General features: G+C 45.1%; 1 protein-coding gene and 2 pseudogenes across 1 annotated transcript; 2 read left to right on the forward strand and 1 right to left on the reverse strand.

Moving 5' to 3' along the window:
• Nucleotides 1-10,181: 10,181 nt before the first annotated feature.
• Nucleotides 10,182-11,765, forward strand: LOC144370542 (ubiquitin carboxyl-terminal hydrolase 17-like protein 6). The gene has a single exon (XM_078031340.1). The coding sequence runs from the start codon at nucleotides 10,182-10,184 to the stop codon at nucleotides 11,763-11,765; it is 1,584 nt and encodes a 527-aa protein (XP_077887466.1).
• A 251-nt stretch (nucleotides 11,766-12,016) lies between these two features.
• Nucleotides 12,017-13,825, forward strand: LOC144370543 (3'-5' RNA nuclease TATDN2 pseudogene; annotated as a pseudogene).
• Nucleotides 13,826-14,227: 402 nt separating this feature from the next.
• Nucleotides 14,228-18,101, reverse strand: LOC144370436 (UDP-GalNAc:beta-1,3-N-acetylgalactosaminyltransferase 2 pseudogene; annotated as a pseudogene).
• Between the last annotated feature and the right edge of the window lie 859 nt (nucleotides 18,102-18,960).

Below are 18,960 nucleotides of genomic sequence, written 5' to 3' on the forward strand. Positions count from 1 at the left end.
CCTGAGGTCCATCTGTCCATCCCTAGTCTGTAGGCAGGTGGCTGCTGGGCAAACACCACAGGAGCAGAGTCAGCTTCCTAGATGTCACAGAAAAGGGAGGGACATTGGATACTGCCCTGGGGCCACGGGATCACATGCCTTGTCTAATGCAATCAGCCTAATCCCTGTGGACATTCCTGTTAAAAAATGTCTCACACATTTGCATCTCAGTTCTGTATTCTATGTATCTGATTTGGAAATCATTGGGTCCTGGATCAATGTTACTTACCTGGACATCTATGTAAACCTTTCTGGGCTAATACTGTTAGACCACAACGCAAGAAAAGACCACTGACTCCAATTAAAGTCAAATTAAAGCAAGCTTATTATTTCGACCGGCAGGGCTGCCTTGCCCCTCAAAATCGGGGGAGCCAAGGACAGACCCGAGGCTTCTTTGTGGCCCAGTTTTATAGTGCAAAAAGTTACACAAAGGGGGGTTACAGATAACAACACTCTGAAGAGCATAACACAAGTTTACATTTTTGCTGGCCCCGGCATCAGAATCTATGGAGATCTTAGAGACTCAGAGAGGGTCGTTATCTGGCCAGGGAAGGCCAGAATATATGAGGCATCACTAAGGTTTAGGAAAGGGTTGTTATATGGTCAGGGAAAACCGGACCTGGGTGAGTTCAGGGTGCGGGCAGGTATTCCAATCATCTTTACAACATCAACTAATGGCTAGGCCATACAGACATCCTGATATTTTTACAGAAAACAGAAATGAATCCTTCATAACTTGTGACAAGCTGCCTTCTGATCAAATGAGATAACTAGGCTAGGTATATCATTCCCCCCTTTTCTGATGTGTCCCTTTCAAATCTTTGATAGGGAGCAACCAGTAATGTCAGCAACATATGTTAATACTGTCGGTGGTACATAACAGAATTGAGTTGTAGCCCTATAAACCTGAGCACATAGTTAATAATGCATGGGACAATAACTAATAGGAGAAGAATACAAATGATAGGACTTGCAAGAGAAGTGAACCATGGAAACCAGTTTTTTAGGTCTGGCCAAAAGTTGTCCATTTGAATCTAGTTTATTTCCTTTTTCATTTCATCTATCTGTTGTTGAATAACATTAGAATAGTCAGTAATATTAAAACGGCACATGCCTGGGAATTGTTGGCAGCCCAAATGATGTTTCAGTAGCAGAAAGTCAGTAGCTGCTCTATTTTGTAGTACTGAGGTTCAGAGTTCTTTCATCTCTTGATTAATTTCTGCTAAAACTTGTGCTGTAAGGTTAGCTGTTTTGCTAAAACTACAGGCTAATTTAGTGATTTCTCTTTGAATTCCTACCATTAGTCCAGGGACTGGTAGAATGAAAGCTGCCGCAATTGCAACGTCTAGTGGATCCAGGAGGATTACACTGTCATTGCAATTGGGGGGCAGACTTCGGATAACTCGGTGGGGAGATGCCAGGGATGGCAGTAAAGGAAAAATCCTCCCAACAGAGCAGATTCCAGAGAAATTGGTAGGCAACGCTTGGAAGGTTGTCTTATTACAGAGAAAAACCCATCCTGTAGGAAGTCGTTTGCCATTGGGTAGGGAGATATATTGTTCAATAGAACAATTTGGTGGGGATCGAGGAAGGGTGCAGTCTATGCATAGACAATGTTTCTGGACAATTAGTGAAGCTGGCAAGGCTTACTCTGTATGAGACACAGGCCAGTTTTGCTGTGTAACTATCCCCAGTCACCTTAACACAGTCATCATATTTTATAGACAGGCCCATAAGATTATTAGCTAACAATTGATGGACTGAGCTTCCTTCTTGTATGCAGAAGGAACTTTTGTTCATAGTATCAACAACCAATTGTAGCCAGAAGTTCTGGTTATTTACAGACTCTAGGGGGCTCACAGAAACATCCACATTTAAAGTGGCACTTGAATAGACAGTGTCCACCAGGGCTCCCTTTTTAAGCTTAACACAGGAATATTGCCCTGAATCTCGTGGGTGAGCTGAGTATTTATAGATTCCAAAGTTTATATCATCTCTTTGGGACTGATCTGTGAGGTTTTTCCATGGTCCCTCCCTGAAGATCTGACTAAAAACTTCTTGGTTATCTTTATACCATCTGATAGGGCCGATTATTGGATCCTGACAGGAGTAAGTGCAATTTAATATTAGTGGGGATCCTGCAATGGCAGGTCCTACCTGGGCTACAGAAGGGGTGCAAGGTTCGTTGAAATTGGCATAGCTAAAACCCAAGAATACATATATATTACAACAAGTGAAAAACATTAGCATAATGTTTACAATGACAAGGAAAAAAATGAGAAGTTAATGACAAAACATTAACCCTTAAAAATTTTAATTTTAAAGGGTCCACGTTTAGTCACTCTCCACCTTTGGTTGCTTGATTCTCCTCCAGTGGGTTCTGCAGGTGCCTTCTTAAGCTGTGAATGGTGAATCCATGCAGGAATGCCAGCAACTTTGAGGACAGTGGGAGTGCGGAGAATCATGATGTAAGGGCCTTTCCACATGGGTTCAAGACTGTTGGTTTTTAACCATCTTATCAGCACAGCATCTCTAGGCTGGAATGAATGATCAGGCGATCTGTGTCCCATGTGTTGAGCAGCCTGGACCTGAGGAAAGATCTTATCCATGATTAGTTGTAACCCTTTAAGTGCCTCTGAGACTGGAATGTCTCCCAGCAGATCTAGATGTATTCTGGGAACCATAGGCGGTGTCTGCCCATATATTATTTCCTAAGGGGTAAATTTTTCCCGATAAGGAGTACAACGGGCCCTCAGCAGGGCAAAAGGCAGGAGATCAACCCAGTTACCACCAGTCTCAAGAATTAATTTAGTCAGTGTTTCCTTCAATGTTCTATTCATCCTTTCTACTTTCCCTGAGCTTTGAGGATGATACATACAGTGTAATTTCCAGTTTATATTAAGGGCCTTTGAAATCAATCGAGATAATTTGGCCGTGAAGGCCGGGCCATTGTCAGACCCCAAAATTAGAGGGAGGCCAAATCTAGGAACAATCTCAGTTATTAGCTTTTTAACTAGTATTTGTGCTGTTTCCGTCCGGGTTGGAAAAGCCTCTACCCAGCCTGAGACAGTATCAACAAAGACTAACAAGTATTTATATCCATATAGTCCAGGTTTAATTTCAGTGAAGTCTAGTTCCCCAAATTCACCAGGTACAGTACCTTGACTCCTGTTTCCTTGTGGAAGTTGGTTCCTTTTAGCGTTTACCTGTGCACATGTCATGCATCGATTTGAGATATCTTGAAGCATCTCTCGATGTCCTGGTAGCCAGACATAGGGTGAGATCAATTCTGACATCTTCTTGGGGGAAAAATGCATGGCTTGATGAAGATTAGTTAACCATTTTCTCCCTAGTAGCTTAGGTATGCAGATTTTTTTATCTGGGAGGATCCACCAGCCATGACAGTTTTGCTGGGCCCCCATTGAGGAGTATGAGTTTATTTCTTCTGTAGTATATGACGGGGCCTCTTCCCAAAATTTAACTGGAAATTTTGGATAATTGGAGAGCTCTAGGACAGCTTGGTATTTTGGCTCTCCAAGGGCTATTTCCCTGGCTGTTTGATCTGCCAGGTTGTTACCCTGGGTCTGAGGACTATCGTCTTTGCAGTGTCCAGGCCAGTGGATAATAGCCAATTTGTCTGGTAACCAAATTGCCTCCAGTAGTTCAAGAATTTCTTGTTTATTTTTGATGATCTTGCCATCTGAGGTTAGAAGTCCCCTTTGTTTATATATTTGTCCATGCACATGTGCTGTAGCAAAGGCATAACGGCTGTCTGTGTAGATATTCACCCGTTATCCTTTTGCCCATCTCAATGCCTGTGTCACAGCAATGATTTCTGCTTTCTGGGCTGATGAGCCCCTGGGCAGAGCCTGTACCCAAATAACTTCTTTTTGACCTGTGACTACAGCTGCCCCTGCATACCTTATTCCATCCCGGACATAGCTGCTGCCATCGGTGTAAAGGTCTGCGTCTCTGACGGTGAGAGGAATGTCAGTCAGGTCTAGTCGAGTACCTTGGATGACATCCAGCATCTCTGAACAGTCATGAATTGGCTCCTCTGGATTGCTGTCCAGCAGCAGCATCGCTGGATTGATGGCCAGGGATTTACTGAAGGTTAATCTGTCTTTATCTAGGAGTAGAGCTTGATATTGAGTGAGGTGGGCATTTGACATCCAATGATTTGTGGCATCCCTCAATAGAGCTTCCACTGCATGAGGGGCAGTCACAGAGTCTGCCCTAGGGTAAGCTTGTCTGTTTCCTTCACCAGAAGTGCAGTAGCCACTATGGCTCGTAAACAAGGGGGCCATCCTGACCCTACTGGATCCAGCCTTTTTGAAATGTAGGCAATAGGCCTTTTCCATGGCCCTAGATTTTGGGTAAGAACCCCTTTTGCAATGCCCTTTTTCTCATGAACATACAGATGGAAGGGCTTAGAGATATCAGGGAGGGTTAGGGCTGGAGCCTGTGCCAGGGCCTTTTTTAGATTCTTAAAAGCTAATTCATTTTCTTCAGTCCAAACTAAGGGTGAGTTGCCCCCTGCAGTTGCAGTATATAAAGGCTTGGCAATCTCAGCAAATCCAGGTATCCAAAGACGGCAGTACCCAACTGCCCCCAGGAACTCCCTAACTTGCCTTTTAGTAGTTGGGATTGGGATCTTCATTATGGCCTCTATGTGGGCTTGGGATAGCAGCCTTTTCCCTTCCCTCAGTTCATATCCTAGATAAGTAACTCGAGGAGAACAGATTTTTGCTTTCTTTTTGGAGACTGGTACCCCAAGTGAGCCAAGGTTCTCAATAAACCCTGGATGGCCCTTAAACAGTCCCTTTCATCCCTTGCTGCTAGTAAAAGATCATCCACATATTGGAGCAAGGTTATCTCGGGGTACTCACTGCGGAAGAGGCTCAAATCTTTGTTGAGTGCTTCATTAAAGATGGTGGGGGAGTTCTTAAATCCTTGAGGTAGTCGAGTCCAGGTTAGTTGTCCTGATATCCCCTGTTCCAGGTCAGTCCATTCAAATGGAAAGATGGGCTGACTCAGTTTTGACAAAGGAATGGAGAAAAATGCATCTTTCAGATCTAATACGGTGTAGACTGTATGTTCTGGTGGCAACATACTGAGCAAGGTATAAGGGTTTGGGAGGGTTGGGTGTACAGTTTCCACCCATTTGTTTACTTCTCTTAAGTCCTGTACCAGTCTATAATCATGAGTCCCAGTCTTTTGGACCGGCAGCAAAGGGGTGTTCCAGGTTGACTGGCATCTAATTAGTATTCCCTCTTTTAGGAGACGTCTGATATGAATTTTGATGCCTTCTCTGGCTTCAGAGCTAATGGGGTATTGTCTAACCCGAATGGGCATAGCCCCAGAGGTTAGTTGGACTAAGACTGGTGGCACATGTTTAGCTAACCCCAGAGGGTTATCTTCAGCCCAAACTGCAGGAATTTCTTGGATTAATAGTTTTTTTCCATTTTCCCACTGAAGCTTGGATAGTATTTTGAGAAAGCAGATATTCCTCACTTAATGGGCATGTTATAGCTAAGGCTCTTGTAGGACTCCCCAATTGTAGTGTAGGCATCTCCCCTGAAAATGATATAGTTGCCTGAAGTTTGCTTAGAAGGTCCCGCCCCAGCAATGGGAAAGGGCATTCAGGGATAACAATAAAAGAGTGAGTTCCTTGTCCTGCATCAACAGTCTGATCTGTGGTCCATCTATAATTTTTAATTTCTCCTGTTGCCCCTTGTACTTCCATAGTTTCATTAGAGAGGGGTCCTAGGGGCTTCTGTAACACTGAATATGAAGCCCCTGTATCTACCAAGAAATTTACAGGTTGGCTCCCAATTGTGAAGGTTACCATTGGCTCTCGGGAGTCTAGTTTGAAAGAGCCATGGTCCCCCTATTCTTCTAAAGTTAGAGCCGGTTTTGGCTGAGGGGCTTCGGTCTGCAGCAGGGGAAAGTCTTTTCGATTTCGTTGGGGGCAATGATTTTTCCAGTGTCCATATTCCCCGCAATAAGCACACTGATCTATTTGGAGGGGAGTCCGTCTTTTGCCCCTGGCATGTGCCGCCTGCATCTGTCTGGAATTGAAAACTTCGGGAGACCTTAGTGCAGCTACTGTGGCCCAATTTACTTTCCTTATCAGTAGATCATCCTGGCTCTCTCTGTTTTGGAACACCTTTTGGGCTATCTCCAATAATTCTGACCTATTCTTCCCTGCAAAGCCATCTATCTTTTGAATCTTTTTACGGATGTCTGTGGCTGACTGAGCTACAAAAGCCAGGTTAATCACCTTCAGATTTGTCGGGTCCTCAGGATCTATAGGAGTATATAGACGGTATGCCTCTAGGAGCCGTTCCAGAAACACTGAAGGCGATTCCTCTGGGTTTTGTTTCACCTCTGCTACTTTAGAAAGATTGGTGGGCTTGCAATCTGCCCTACTAAGACCCTCTAATAGAGCCTGGTAGTAATCGCTGAGTGCTCTCCTACCTTCAGCAGTCCCATAATCCCAGTCTGGTCTTCTTTTAGGTAAAGCCAAGTTGATTACTTCCGTTTTCTCCTCATGCATAAGAGAGTTTATTCCAGGCAGCGCTTTTAGCTGCTTCTGCCAGGATTTGCTCCCTTTCCTCCATAGTGAAAAGGGTATGCAGAATCTGTTGGCAGTCATCCCAGGTGGGGAGATGATTAAAAAAGACAGAATCAACCAGGGAAATCAGGGAACTAGGATCCACACTAAACGGGGGATTTTGGTTTTTCCAATTGTAGAGATCCATTGTGGGAAACGGTACATATATATAACGACCTTCTGGAACCTGGCGGAGAGGAAGGACAGGGGCAAGAGTCACCTCTTCCTCTGGGACAGAAATAGAAACAGTGCCTGCCGGTCTGCCTGGGGAGGGGATAGAATCAGGCCTTCCATAGAGGCGATCCTGTTGGGTATGGGGAGGGGATGGAACAGGGACTGGCTTATCTGGGGAAGTGATAGCAGAAGGAGTGGTGGAATGAGGTAGTTGCAGCAGCTCAGGGAAGTGGGGAGGGAGGCGGTGGTGCAGTTTTTGCAGCTGTCTCCTTTGTTCCCCCACCAGCAGCAGGGAGATAAGAGGAGCCCCAGTGTACAGGGGGGAGGAGGAAATCCTCCTGAGCGTCCTGTAAAACAGGGCTCTTAATTGAGGGCTCCTGGGAAGTTTTTTTGGTCACAATCAGGGTCTGCCCTCCCTGTCCATTCTGGACCATACAAACCTTCATCCAAGGGGGTGGATTAGTTGTTGCTTCTGCCCAGGGTAGGATATATCCTATTTGATCTGGGTGGCCAGGGTTGTCAAGAGTGGCATTAGTTACAGCCCATGCCACCTGGGGATCAAAGGTGCCCTCAGGGGGCCAGCAAACTCCAAAGTGGCTCAAAAAAAGCTTGGAGGTGATTCTTGGTGATGGGATTATCATAGCTCTGCTTAACAAAAGAGGGGTGAAGTTTATCAAAATTCCTTAAAACACAGTTCAAAGGGCTATCAGGCTTACTTGCTTTATTACCCATTTTGACGTCCACTTTCCTTAAGTTTCACCACAGAAGTCACACAACAAAAGACAGAAAAAACATATAGAACACAGACCAAAACACAAGGAAACACAAACCCTGCACCGAAACAGAAAAACAGAGGAGCAATGCAATGTCTTGCTAAAGCTCCAGAGTAGGAGTGCCTGCTCTCTACCCTTCCAGAGGAATTCCCTACAGAACAGAACAGAAGACAGAACGATTTCTCCTTACTGTCCAGACAGGAATATATGTGAACCTCAACAGGCCACCTCTCTGTCCTCAGAAGAGATCTCCCTTAACCCAATATCAGATGTTATAAAGGCGCCACTTACCTATGGAGGCCTCCTCTACCAGATGCTTGATAATTGTTTTAGTGCAGGAGTTCACTCCAGCTCTCCAAGGACCAAAGGCTCACCCTGGGGCCTTGGAACATCTCAAGGTGCACACCCCCTACAGTGGCTCTCCAGCCTGGAGCCCAGGAGCGAAGGTCCCACTTCAGAATTTCCAGCAGCCTGATATTGTAGTCTGGTCCTGCAGTTTGATCTCGCTGGGGAACTCCAAAATGTTAGACCACGATGCAAGAAAAGACCACTGACTCCAATTAAAGTCAAATTAAAGCAAGCTTATTATTTCGCCCGGCCGGGCTGCCTTGCCCCTCAAAATCATGGGAGCCAAGGACAGCCCCGAGGCTTCTTTGTGGCCCAGTTTTATAGCCCAAAAAGTTACACAAAGGGGGGTTACAGATAACAACACTCTGAAGAGCATAACACAAGTTTACATTTTTGCTGGCTTCGGCATCAGAAATTATGGAGATCTTAGAGACTCAGAGAGGGTCATTATCCGGCCAGGAAAGGCCAGAATTTATGAGGCATCACTAGGTTTAGGAAAGGGTTGTTATATGGTCAGGGAAAACCGGACCTGGGTGAGTTCAGGGCATGGGCAGGCATTCCAATCAGCTTTACAACATCAACTAATGGCCAGGCCATACAGACATCCTGATATTTTCACAAAAAACCAGAAATGAATCCTTCATAACTTGTGACAAGCTGCCTTCTGATCAAATGAGATAACTAGGCTAGGTATATCAATACTGCTTATATACATGTTTACAAAAACAACACTCAAATAATTCTCAGGCATTTAGTGGATAAGAAATGCAATATAATATTGAGTTTCCATGAATTTGGGTTACTGTGGTCTGAAGGATGATTTTTATGCCTCTACACTTAAATATGCATTTGTTAAAAGAAATACATTTGAGTGGTTCAAGTGTTTGTAAGAAACACATTATTGTGAGATGAATGATATGATTTCAGTTTTGCCTTTAAAAGTCCAGTTCTTTCTCTTCCTCTCTAGAGTCTGGAATCAACAATTTGTGACTTGAAAATGATGATTTTGAAAACTGGGTGGTAGACTCCTCACGTGTACCTAATTTTCTAGAAGTTTTGTTAAAGACTCAAATATAGAGATGAATAAACCATTGGTGGTATACCTGAGAAATGATTTTGCAATCTGTCATTTGGAAATCGTCTCTGGCTTCTAGATTTTGACTCCCCACTTAGTCTCCATCCTGGGTGGAGAGGTGTGTTCCATGTTTTCCTTCAGAGCCCTCCACAAGCTGCACACACAGAAGGCTGTCCATTTTATAAGCCAACAGAGGTAGACAAATACATTTCAAACTATGTTCCAGATCATTCCACTGAGGAATGAGATTCAACAGAGGTAAGGGATGAGAGAATGAAGACGTTAGATCATTAATCTATTTAAACTATTTATGACCCAATATGAGTACTGGCATTTGGGTGGAGAAGTCTGTACATAAGATACATGAGAACTGGAAGGAACACTATCTTGAACATAATAAAAATCTTATTCCCTGCCTCCTTGATATTTCTGCCAAAGACAAGCAGACATATTCCTAAAGGACGTCCTTTTGAATTCAAAACCATCATGGAAATGTGTCAGGACACGTCCAGCATGACTTGGTTTATTGAGAAGGAAATGAAATGTATCTTTTTCTCAGAAAAGTGGTTTAAAAGTTTAAAAATACATATATATTTTAATAAGTAAAAACCTTTTAATTGAGGTATTACCACTATGAATATGTGCACACCTCAAAATGCTTATGAAATGTGGTTATAAAAATACTTCTTGGGCTGGGGATGTGGCTAGAGCAGTAAAAGCGCTTGCCTGGCATGTGCCTGGTGCTGGGTTCCATGCCCAGCACCACATAAAAATAAAAAAAAGATGCTGTGTCCACCAAAAAATGAAAAAAAAATTAAAAATTCTCTCTCTCTCTCTCTGTCTCTCTCTCAAATGAAAACAAACAAACAAACAAAAAAACAAAAAACAAAAAACAAACTCCTGAGATCCACAAACAGGGAAAAGAGTCAACCAGTCTCTCCAGGAAGTGAACTGACCACACCTAAATCCCTAATCTAATTAAGTGCTTGCAGGTGATTGGTGGATCTGGCAGGAAGTTAGTGGGTGTGGTCAGGAGGCTGAGCCATAAAAGACTGAAAACATGGACCAGGCTGTCATTTGAAGGCCTACTCCGAAGGAGAAGCTCTCTCCTCTGGAGATTCAGCAGGGAAACCTGGTGCTTACTGCTCCTGGAGACATGGAGGCAGCTTCACTCCACTGTGGAGGTGAGTCTCAGTTTGATGACTGTATAAAACCTGAATGTTTATCCAATGCAGCTGATGCTAAAGTCTATTTGGGTCCTTCTCTACCTGCAGAGTCATCGTTGTCACCTTGCCCTGATGCACACTTAAAGAAGAATTCAGCTCCTGTGGGGCCACTGCTGGCTCCTAGAAGGAAAGTTTGTCTGAACTGGCAGAGACCGTCGGCAGCTGGTGCTGGGCTGCAGAACATGGGAAACACTTGCTATGTGAATGCAGCCCTGCAGTGCCTGACATACACACCTCCCCTGGCCAACTACATGCTGTCCCAGGAGCACTGCCAACACTGTCCTCGTCACAGGGTCTGCATGCTGTGTGTGATGCAAGCCCACGTGACACGGGCTCTCGGCCACCCTGGGCATGTCATTCAGCCCCTGCCTGCTTTGGTTGACGGCTTCCACACTTCCCGGCAAGAAGATGCCCATGAATTTCTGCTCTTTACTCTCCATGCCATGCAGAAAGCATGTGTGCGTGGGCACAAGCAGCCAGGTGCTCACTCCAAGGACCCTACCCTCATGCTCCAGATATTTGGAGGGTGCTGGAGATCTCAAATCAAGTGTCTCCACTGCTGTGGCGTTTCAGACACTTTTGACCCCTACCTGGACATTATGCTAGACATCACGGCAGCTCCCAGTGTGCAGCATGCACTGGAGCACTTGGTGAAGCCTGAGTGGCTGGAAGGGGAGAACGCCTACCAGTGTGGTGTTTGTCAGAAGAAGAGGCCAGCCTGCAAGACCCTGACCCTGCAGAGGGCACCAAAGGTTCTTATGCTGGTATTGAAACGGTTCTCGGATCTCACAGGGGAAAAAATTGCTAAGCACGTGCACTACCCTGAGTGTCTTGACATGCAGCCATACATGTCTCAGCAGGGCAGAGGCCCACTGGTGTACGCCCTCTATGCTGTGCTGGTCCATGCCAGGGTGAGTTGTCACAGCGGACACTACTATTGTTATATAAAAGCTGGCAATGGCCAGTGGTACAAAATGGACGATGCTAAGGTAGTGGCCTGTGACATTACTTGTGTCCTGAGTCAGCGTGCCTATGTCCTCTTTTATGTCCAGAAGAGTGAGCTTGAAACTGACAATGGGAGTGTGTCCCTGGGCAGGGAAACAATAGCTCTTGGGCCTGATGGCACAAACTTGAGAGCCACTCAAGGAGAGCTCCAAGGAGACTCCTGTAGCAAAGCAGGAGAGCCCGAAGAGCGCTTGGTGGAAACAGCTACTGGAGAAATCACCTTGGATCAGTGGAAATTTCTCCAAGAACAGAACCGACCAAAGTCTGAATTCAACCTCAGGAAAGTGGAATTCACTCTGTCTCCCAATGTTGCTGTGATTCACCAGTCAAAACACAGAGAAAAGGAGAATATAATGGATAAGCAGGAAATATACAAGCAGAACAAGGACACCAAGTACAGAGTAGGTGAGGAGTTGGTGAACACTGGCCAACTCCCGTGTCTTGCAGGAAAGCCCAGAGCCAACAAGAAGAAGAACAAGCAGGGCAAGAGGACAGTAATTGTGGTCTAGCAATCCAGGGCACTGTGAAGGCCTTTGTATTGCAACCTAATGGTAAGTATTTAGCAGTCCCTGGAGTGATTTGAGTTCCCTGAAATAGAGGAGTGCAAACAGAAGTCTGGGTGATCACGGAATACAGTTGTGGGTTTGGGAGTCAAACCAAAGCCTATAGTCAGTCTCCAATCATTGGGACTTCTCCAAAGTGCCATGGCATCTCTGAAACCTTGAGAACTGTGGTGGATGGGCAGTGGAAAGAGGGAAAGATGCCTCTGGCATCTAAGCAGTTCAAGGTCAAGTACCACTGCAGGAGGTTGTCCCAACAAGCTCAGCTGCCTGCAGAGCCCAGGGACTTGGCACTCTCCAGCTGCCAGCTCACAGCCCTGCATCACGTTCCTGAGGGGGCAGCAGCCCCAGGCACCTGAAAGGTCATGAGGATGTCGATGCGGTTATCCAGGAACTCATCCCACTGCTGAAATCCTTCTCCTCCTCTTCTATCTCTGCTCCTATCCTCCCTCGCCTCTCCTTCCTCTTCTTCCTATGGTCCAGGTGTGGGCAGGGCCACTTCCAAAGGCTGCCTAATTAGGAGCATTGGGCCTTCTTTTGTCCAAGGGATTGTTTATGTGCCCTGGAATGCCTCCCTAGAAGAAATGGCTTTTCTAGAGAAAGAAGCATGCAGCCTTAAGGTTGATTCCAAAGATAGTTCTCCTAACTCCATGAACTTTGAATTTGCAGCTGAAGCTGAAGGTCAGAAGGATGGGATGGAAGGACCAAACAAAGCCCAGAAAAGCAGCTGGAATAGGCTTGGGACCAGGCCTCCAAGGTGATCTCCCTGAAGGCTCTACAGGACATCCCAGGGAAATCCAGTGCCCAGAAGGAAAGAAGCTGCCACCCCTAGGGTGAAGCCCAGCCCAGAAGTGTGTCCTAACCATATGGAAGGACCAGCCCTGAGCATCAAGGTCACTTCTCAGAAAGAGAAAGACTTGCCCCCAGAGGTCAGAGCCCAGGAGGAACAGCCTGACGGGAGCAGCTTCTGTGACACCAGAGTGATTGTGGACCCTCAGGAGGAACCTCCTTAGGAGTCACTTGGTGACCAAAGGACAGTCATTGACAAGCCCTCTCCCCTGCTAGAATTTTTGGATGGCTCCAACATTCAAAAACGGGTTGAGAAATCCAAAAGCATTCAGATAGGAAGGTGGTGATGGAACACCCTCCATGAGGAGGCCACTGGTGTGACGTGGACGAGTCTCCAGGGTCAGACTCTCTCAGGAGGAGCCTGTCTCCCTGAAGTACTCAGCAGTTTCAGAGCCTTCTTCTCTCTGTACTGACTACAACATGTACCCCTCATTTGTACAGAAGTCCTTGGTGTGACTACACCAGCTACAGGGCCAGTAGCCCAAGACTCCTGGCCACCTCTCTGTGGGCAGCAGCCAGGACACAGCCCAGGCTGGGACAAGCAGCCACAGCCTCCTAAGTGATTATCCCCCAGCTCCTCAGTGAGCTCCCAGAGCACCTCCAGAGACCCAGAATTCCCATTCCCTCCAGGAGTGCAGAAGCTCCCTAGAAGAAGTGAAGGAGAAAAGGACATTCTGAGCGGATACTCTACCTCATCCCTGTGGCAGACAGGCATCTAGCTCCCTGACACAGGGACCTGGGGAGCCCAGGCTGAAGCAGGGCTTTATTGACACACAGTGCCACTTGGCCATGCTGTACTCCAAGTTCTCATTCAAGGGTACCTTTACAAGGTTCAGAAAAATTTATAGCAGCTCTTTCCTCACCTCCAGGGCTGCATCTCTGACTTCTGGGACACTGGGACACTGACAGTCTGCCTGTGGGAGCAGCTGCTGAAGGAGGATCTGGTCTGGGGGGTCTTCACCTGTCACCCAGATTTTGCACTTTATTATAGTGGGAGCCAAGAGAAGTCTGTTGCAGGCCTTGGGGCACCCCAGGTCATAGTCTTTGGGTCAACGGGCTGGGATTGCTCTTACTAGTGCACCTTGCCCATCCCACAGCAGGGCAAGATAACCATGGTCTCTGTGGTCAGCTTGTCCTTTTTTTTAGATGTTGAGACCTAACAGCAAGGTTTTTCTACTTCTAGAGCTAACAACTGTAATTTCTAAAAGTTTCTGTGGATGCCATTTGTTAAATGCTTTGTAAGGCATTTCTTATCATTTGGCCATGTTGTTTGTTTTGTTCAGTACTGGGGAAGGAATCCAGGCAGCGAGCTGCACTCCAGCTCCCCAGTATGCCTGGGGACCAGGGAGGAGAGACATTTTGTGACTTCTCCTGACTGACATCAGCATGAATCTTTCCTTCTTGGGAAGCAATCAACTTTGGGTGTTGTTTTGTTTTAAATGGGAAATATGCCCATTGCAGCATATTTGGGAAGTGCAAACAAATGTGTAAAGATCATTCTCATTCACTCTGAAAAATTAAAAATAAAAATATGAGGAGGCTCATGGTTTTTTGTAAACAAATTTTTTTTTATTCTAAAATAAAGATCACATTTATTATCACAAGTTGCATAAAAACACAGCTTTTACAAAAATGATTGATAGAAAAATACTCATTTGACTATGTCGTGATATTTGTGGGAACACCACACTATTGCTGTAACTCCAGCTAAAGCTTCAAAGAAACTGGTTTTCATAATTAAATCTCCACTCATTTGACTATGTCGTGATATTTGTGGGAACACCACACTATTGCTGTAACTCCAGCTAAAGCTTCAAAGAAACTGGTTTTCATAATTAAATCTCCACTCATTTGACTATGTCGTGATATTTGTGGGAACACCACACTATTGCTGTAACTCCAGCTAAAGCTTCAAAGAAACTGGTTTTCATAATTAAATCTCCACTATTTACCACAACCCATCTTTGGAAAGAAGTTCATACCATGTTCTGAACACACCAAAGCATTTGCTCAGTTAAATTACATTCCAGGCCTAGTGGTTGCTTGTGTAACATGAGACACATTTTTGATAATCACAGGATAGGTATGCTGGAACTTGTCCATCTCAGTTTATACCCTCCCTTCCCAGAGGAGGCTGAGCCACCTCCTCAGGGCACCTGAGCCCACTCCAAGCTTCTTTCAGTAAGTAACTCAGAAGAAGTAATTACAAAGATTTACAAAGAAAACCATTATTTCACCTGTCTTTTCCTCTGAGCTGAGAAACCAGAAATTAGATTATCAGATTAAGGAATAATACCTACTGAAACGGCACGGAAACTGTTAGGGGCACCTGGGTCATACACTGGCTTCACTCCCATGAGTTTCCCAAATAACTCAAGTGGTAGAAAGACACAAATCTACCTCTACTTATTTTCCTGGATGAACTGATAACCAACAGGGGGACAGCTATCATTGCAGCTTGGTCTCATTATGTGACCTGGTTTTACAGGTAGCTGTCCTTTGAGACATCTTCCTTTTCTTTGATAGGTTCCATGACCATTCAAAAGGTGAAGGCATTACTGTCACGTCTTCTCAAAGTTCCTGTGTCAGAACTTTTGCTGTCCTATGAAAGTCCCAAGGTAAGCCACCCCCAAGAGGCAGTCAAGCTCAATTCTCCACAGTAAGACATGATTAAACTGTCTGACATGGTCCAGTTCTGAGCAGGGAGCACATATTTATTAGACTTTGAGTAACCTGTGGCATGGAGGTCATGTTTTGTCAGATCTGTCTTACCCCCTACCTTTGTTCTAATTTTAGATGCCGGGCAGAGAAATTGAACTAGGAAATGACCTTCAGTCATTACAGTTTTATTCTGTGGAAAATGGAGATTGTCTACTAGTGAGATGGTAACAACCAGCTTTAAAAATTTAGTGACTAGACTGTTCATCGTGACTGGGGTTCGCTGGGAAGAAATGATTTGCTGGAATAGTTCTACTGCCAAATGAGGTTTTACAGCTTGCCCAAAGTATAACAGAGGATGTACTTTTCACCAGGAAGAGACCATTTGTAGGCTTGTATATAATAGCAGTAATAAAGGCTTTGACTACTCATGATCTTCTGATCTTACTTCATATGTATTTTTATAGCTCCTCACTATTATTAAATAGAAACTAACTAGTCTAATAACATCTGAATATAGCTAATGTCTGTCATAGACTAGTTTTAATGAAATTCTCTACTGATACTATTTTAAAAGATTACCGACATGATTTGGTCACGTGGGGAAGTGTCCCTTAAATTCAGGGAGGCACATCCTTTAAACTGTCTGACATGGTCCAGTTCTGAGCAGGGAGCACATATTTATTGGAATTTGAGTATTAGACTTTTTCTTCTCAGATATACTATCTTGAGAGTCCTTAACAAGGCAATCACAGGCTTTTCTCTATAGTTATACCTAAACTGAGCATAGTATTCGCAGGTTCCCAGCTCTGACGGACTTACCCAGGGGGCAATGATGAAAGCAAAATCCTCCCTATGGCACAAAACCCCAAAGAGATTTATTCATAAAAATGTGTTTTAACAGGAGTACTAAACTGATTTTCAGGATTTATCTTAAATGAAAAAAAAAAGCATTAACAAAAAACCATGGATATTAGTCTAAGTAAATGAACATATTTAAGCCAGGTTCACGACTGAGAATTATATCAGGTCCTTTCCAAGGTTCAAGAGCCACAAAATCTGACATTATTTCCAGAAACCCAAAACTATGGTCACTGCTCATGTAAGTAAGCACACAGTATTTGTGAGTTTTTTGGCATGTGTTGTCTAATCAAGCCATCTACTGCCAACCATGGCTGCTCTTCTCAGACTTACATGGAGATTATCATTCACCTGCCCTGGTCTTCACGCAGCCCGTATGAATCTCTTGTCACCTTGTTGCACACTGACAAGGGTCACCACACACTCCCTTTAGTTCCCACAGCTCTGTCAGCTCCTGAGGGGAGTACTGAGGGGAAGACAGCATTCCTGTCTCACAGGTCTTCTCACACAGCCACAGGCTGTCCTGGTATCTTCTAGGTCCTATGGCTGCCATCCAAATACCCATGCTTACATCTTCACCCTGATAGGTCTTTAATCTCCCCAAGTTGCTTGCCAGCCAGTTGACAATGTCCCTGGAGATCACATATCCTGACCCACATGCGAATGCAGGGTAAGCTGGGCTGGGGTACTCCAGTTCTTGCCACTTTCCAGTTCTGTCCACTGCCCAATTCAATCTGAAATTTCCCCACCAAACATTAGGCCCATCCAGACTCTTTTGGGAAATTCTTTTAAACACAGATTCTAAGTCTATGTAACAGTCATCATCTGTCTTCAGCAACAAACTGAAGCTGGTGGTTTCCACAGTCCATCTATAGAAGTTCAATAATTTTGCAGGAACATTTCGGTGTCTACAACATCCACAAAAACAATGTCACCATGAACACTGCTCTCCTCTGAAAGTAAGGCATCTTCCTCATGGAGGCTCCTCATGTGATCAGCGAGTCTCTGAGGCCGAGAGTGAAGGCTATGCAAGAGAGCATCACCTTCCTGAATGGTGTAAATGAAGCCACCTGCAACTCCTTCCACACCTTCCATGAATTCATGAGGCAGTGCGCCCTCCCCAGCAGTAATGATCCGGAGGACTCCGCCACCGTCATGCACGGTCACCCTGTGCAGGTTTCCCGACACGAGCCCGTGGAGGTCTTGACTCTCCCACACCACGGTCCCTTCAAAGCTCTCGGGTAAGATGAACTGCTCCACGGGCTTGTACCACAGCTTGTTCACCTGCACGCCACAGCTCGGAGGACTGAAGCGCGCAGTGAAGAGGGCCTCCTCCTGTTCCGCCTGGTAGAGCTTGACGGTGATATTTCTCTGGAAACCCTCATCACTGGCTTCATAGAACACTCCCAGGCTGGTAATGACAATCGGATGGAGCACTCGGAAGCTCACGCTGACGACCCTGGCCTCGGAGAGCCCAGATGAACCCTCCTCAGAAAGGCTGAATGCCTCGATTTCCTGATTCAAAACTGGGTTGGAGATATTGAGCAGTCTGCAGGAATAGGGGTCTTCTCGGTCCTCCACAGGCACGTCACAGCCCCGAGCACCTATGATGAATTTCACAAGCACCCGCTGACTCAGGGCTGGGTGACGCAGCAAGTGCTTCAGCCAGGTGTTTCTTATAGCATCCCGGAGCTCACGGTTACTGCGAGCTGACAACACACCCACCACCACATCATAGTGACTGGACTTCCACTGAGGAAAGAAGGCCTGGGAATCGGCCGCGCCGGCCCCGGGGGCGCGGGCGGGCGGCGCGGAGCGCAGCCGCAGCCAGAGGTGCAGCGCGGCCCCGAGCACGCACGGGCACAGCAGCATCAGCCAGTTTCGCATTGGCCGCCCAGCCGCTCCCCCTCGCGCCCCGCCGTGCGCAGGGCTCCCCCGCGTCCCGGCCAACAGCGAGGGCCCCGTGCGCGCCCGGCCCCGCAGGCGACTCCAGCCTGCGTCTCGCCTGCCTTCGACCTGTAAACAAAATTTTATTGGTTACTCTGAAGAAAAAAAAAGGTCCAGGACCAGATGGTTTCACAGCTGAATTAACTCATTTATAAATTTAAATGCCTTTAACACAAATGTGGGTCATATATCATGATTTGATCAACTGCTTAATTTCTAGGAACATAGCAATTTCCCACTCATATTTATCTTTATTCCTTGAACTATCTGAATTTTAAAATTTAAAAATCTTATATTTTTTCTATGTTGTTTTTTTCTGTATTTCTAAGTATTTTATGTCAAATCTGAATAATATAATTTGTAAAATATGTACTTGGGAATTATATCTAACCTTTTATCCAATTAAGATTAATTGTGTATATTTTCAGGAATATTTAATAGGAGCCCCTATGCCTTCCCATGAACATTAAGAAAAGAAATATAATAGAGCTTGATTTTGACTTTTTAATACCCTAATTTATATCATCATCAAGTTTGTCATTTCCTGAATTGAAATCTCTAATTTATTTGATTTACATGTTTATTATTACAAATTAAATAAAAAAGGAAAGTGAACAGGTTTTAGATGATTTGTTTCACTGAAGCACTAGACCAATTTAAGGAGAATCTCTCACCCAATCTACATACAATGGCTCTAGAAAGGCAGTTTGATGAGATCACCTTTCAAAGACACATGATAGCACTCTTAATCTAGTCAATAGGATCCAATCACATCTGATCCAATCATGATCCTATCATTTCTAGAATACTTTGAAACTTATTGCTTGAC

The sequence above is a fragment of the Ictidomys tridecemlineatus genome, chromosome 14, assembly GCF_052094955.1.
Source record: "Ictidomys tridecemlineatus isolate mIctTri1 chromosome 14, mIctTri1.hap1, whole genome shotgun sequence".
NCBI lineage: Eukaryota > Metazoa > Chordata > Mammalia > Rodentia > Sciuridae > Ictidomys > Ictidomys tridecemlineatus.

Coding starts and splice junctions, on each gene's coding strand:
- LOC144370542 (XM_078031340.1), top strand. CDS start 10,182: ATGGAGGCAGCTTCACTCCACTGTGGAGGTGAGTCTCAGTTTGATGAC.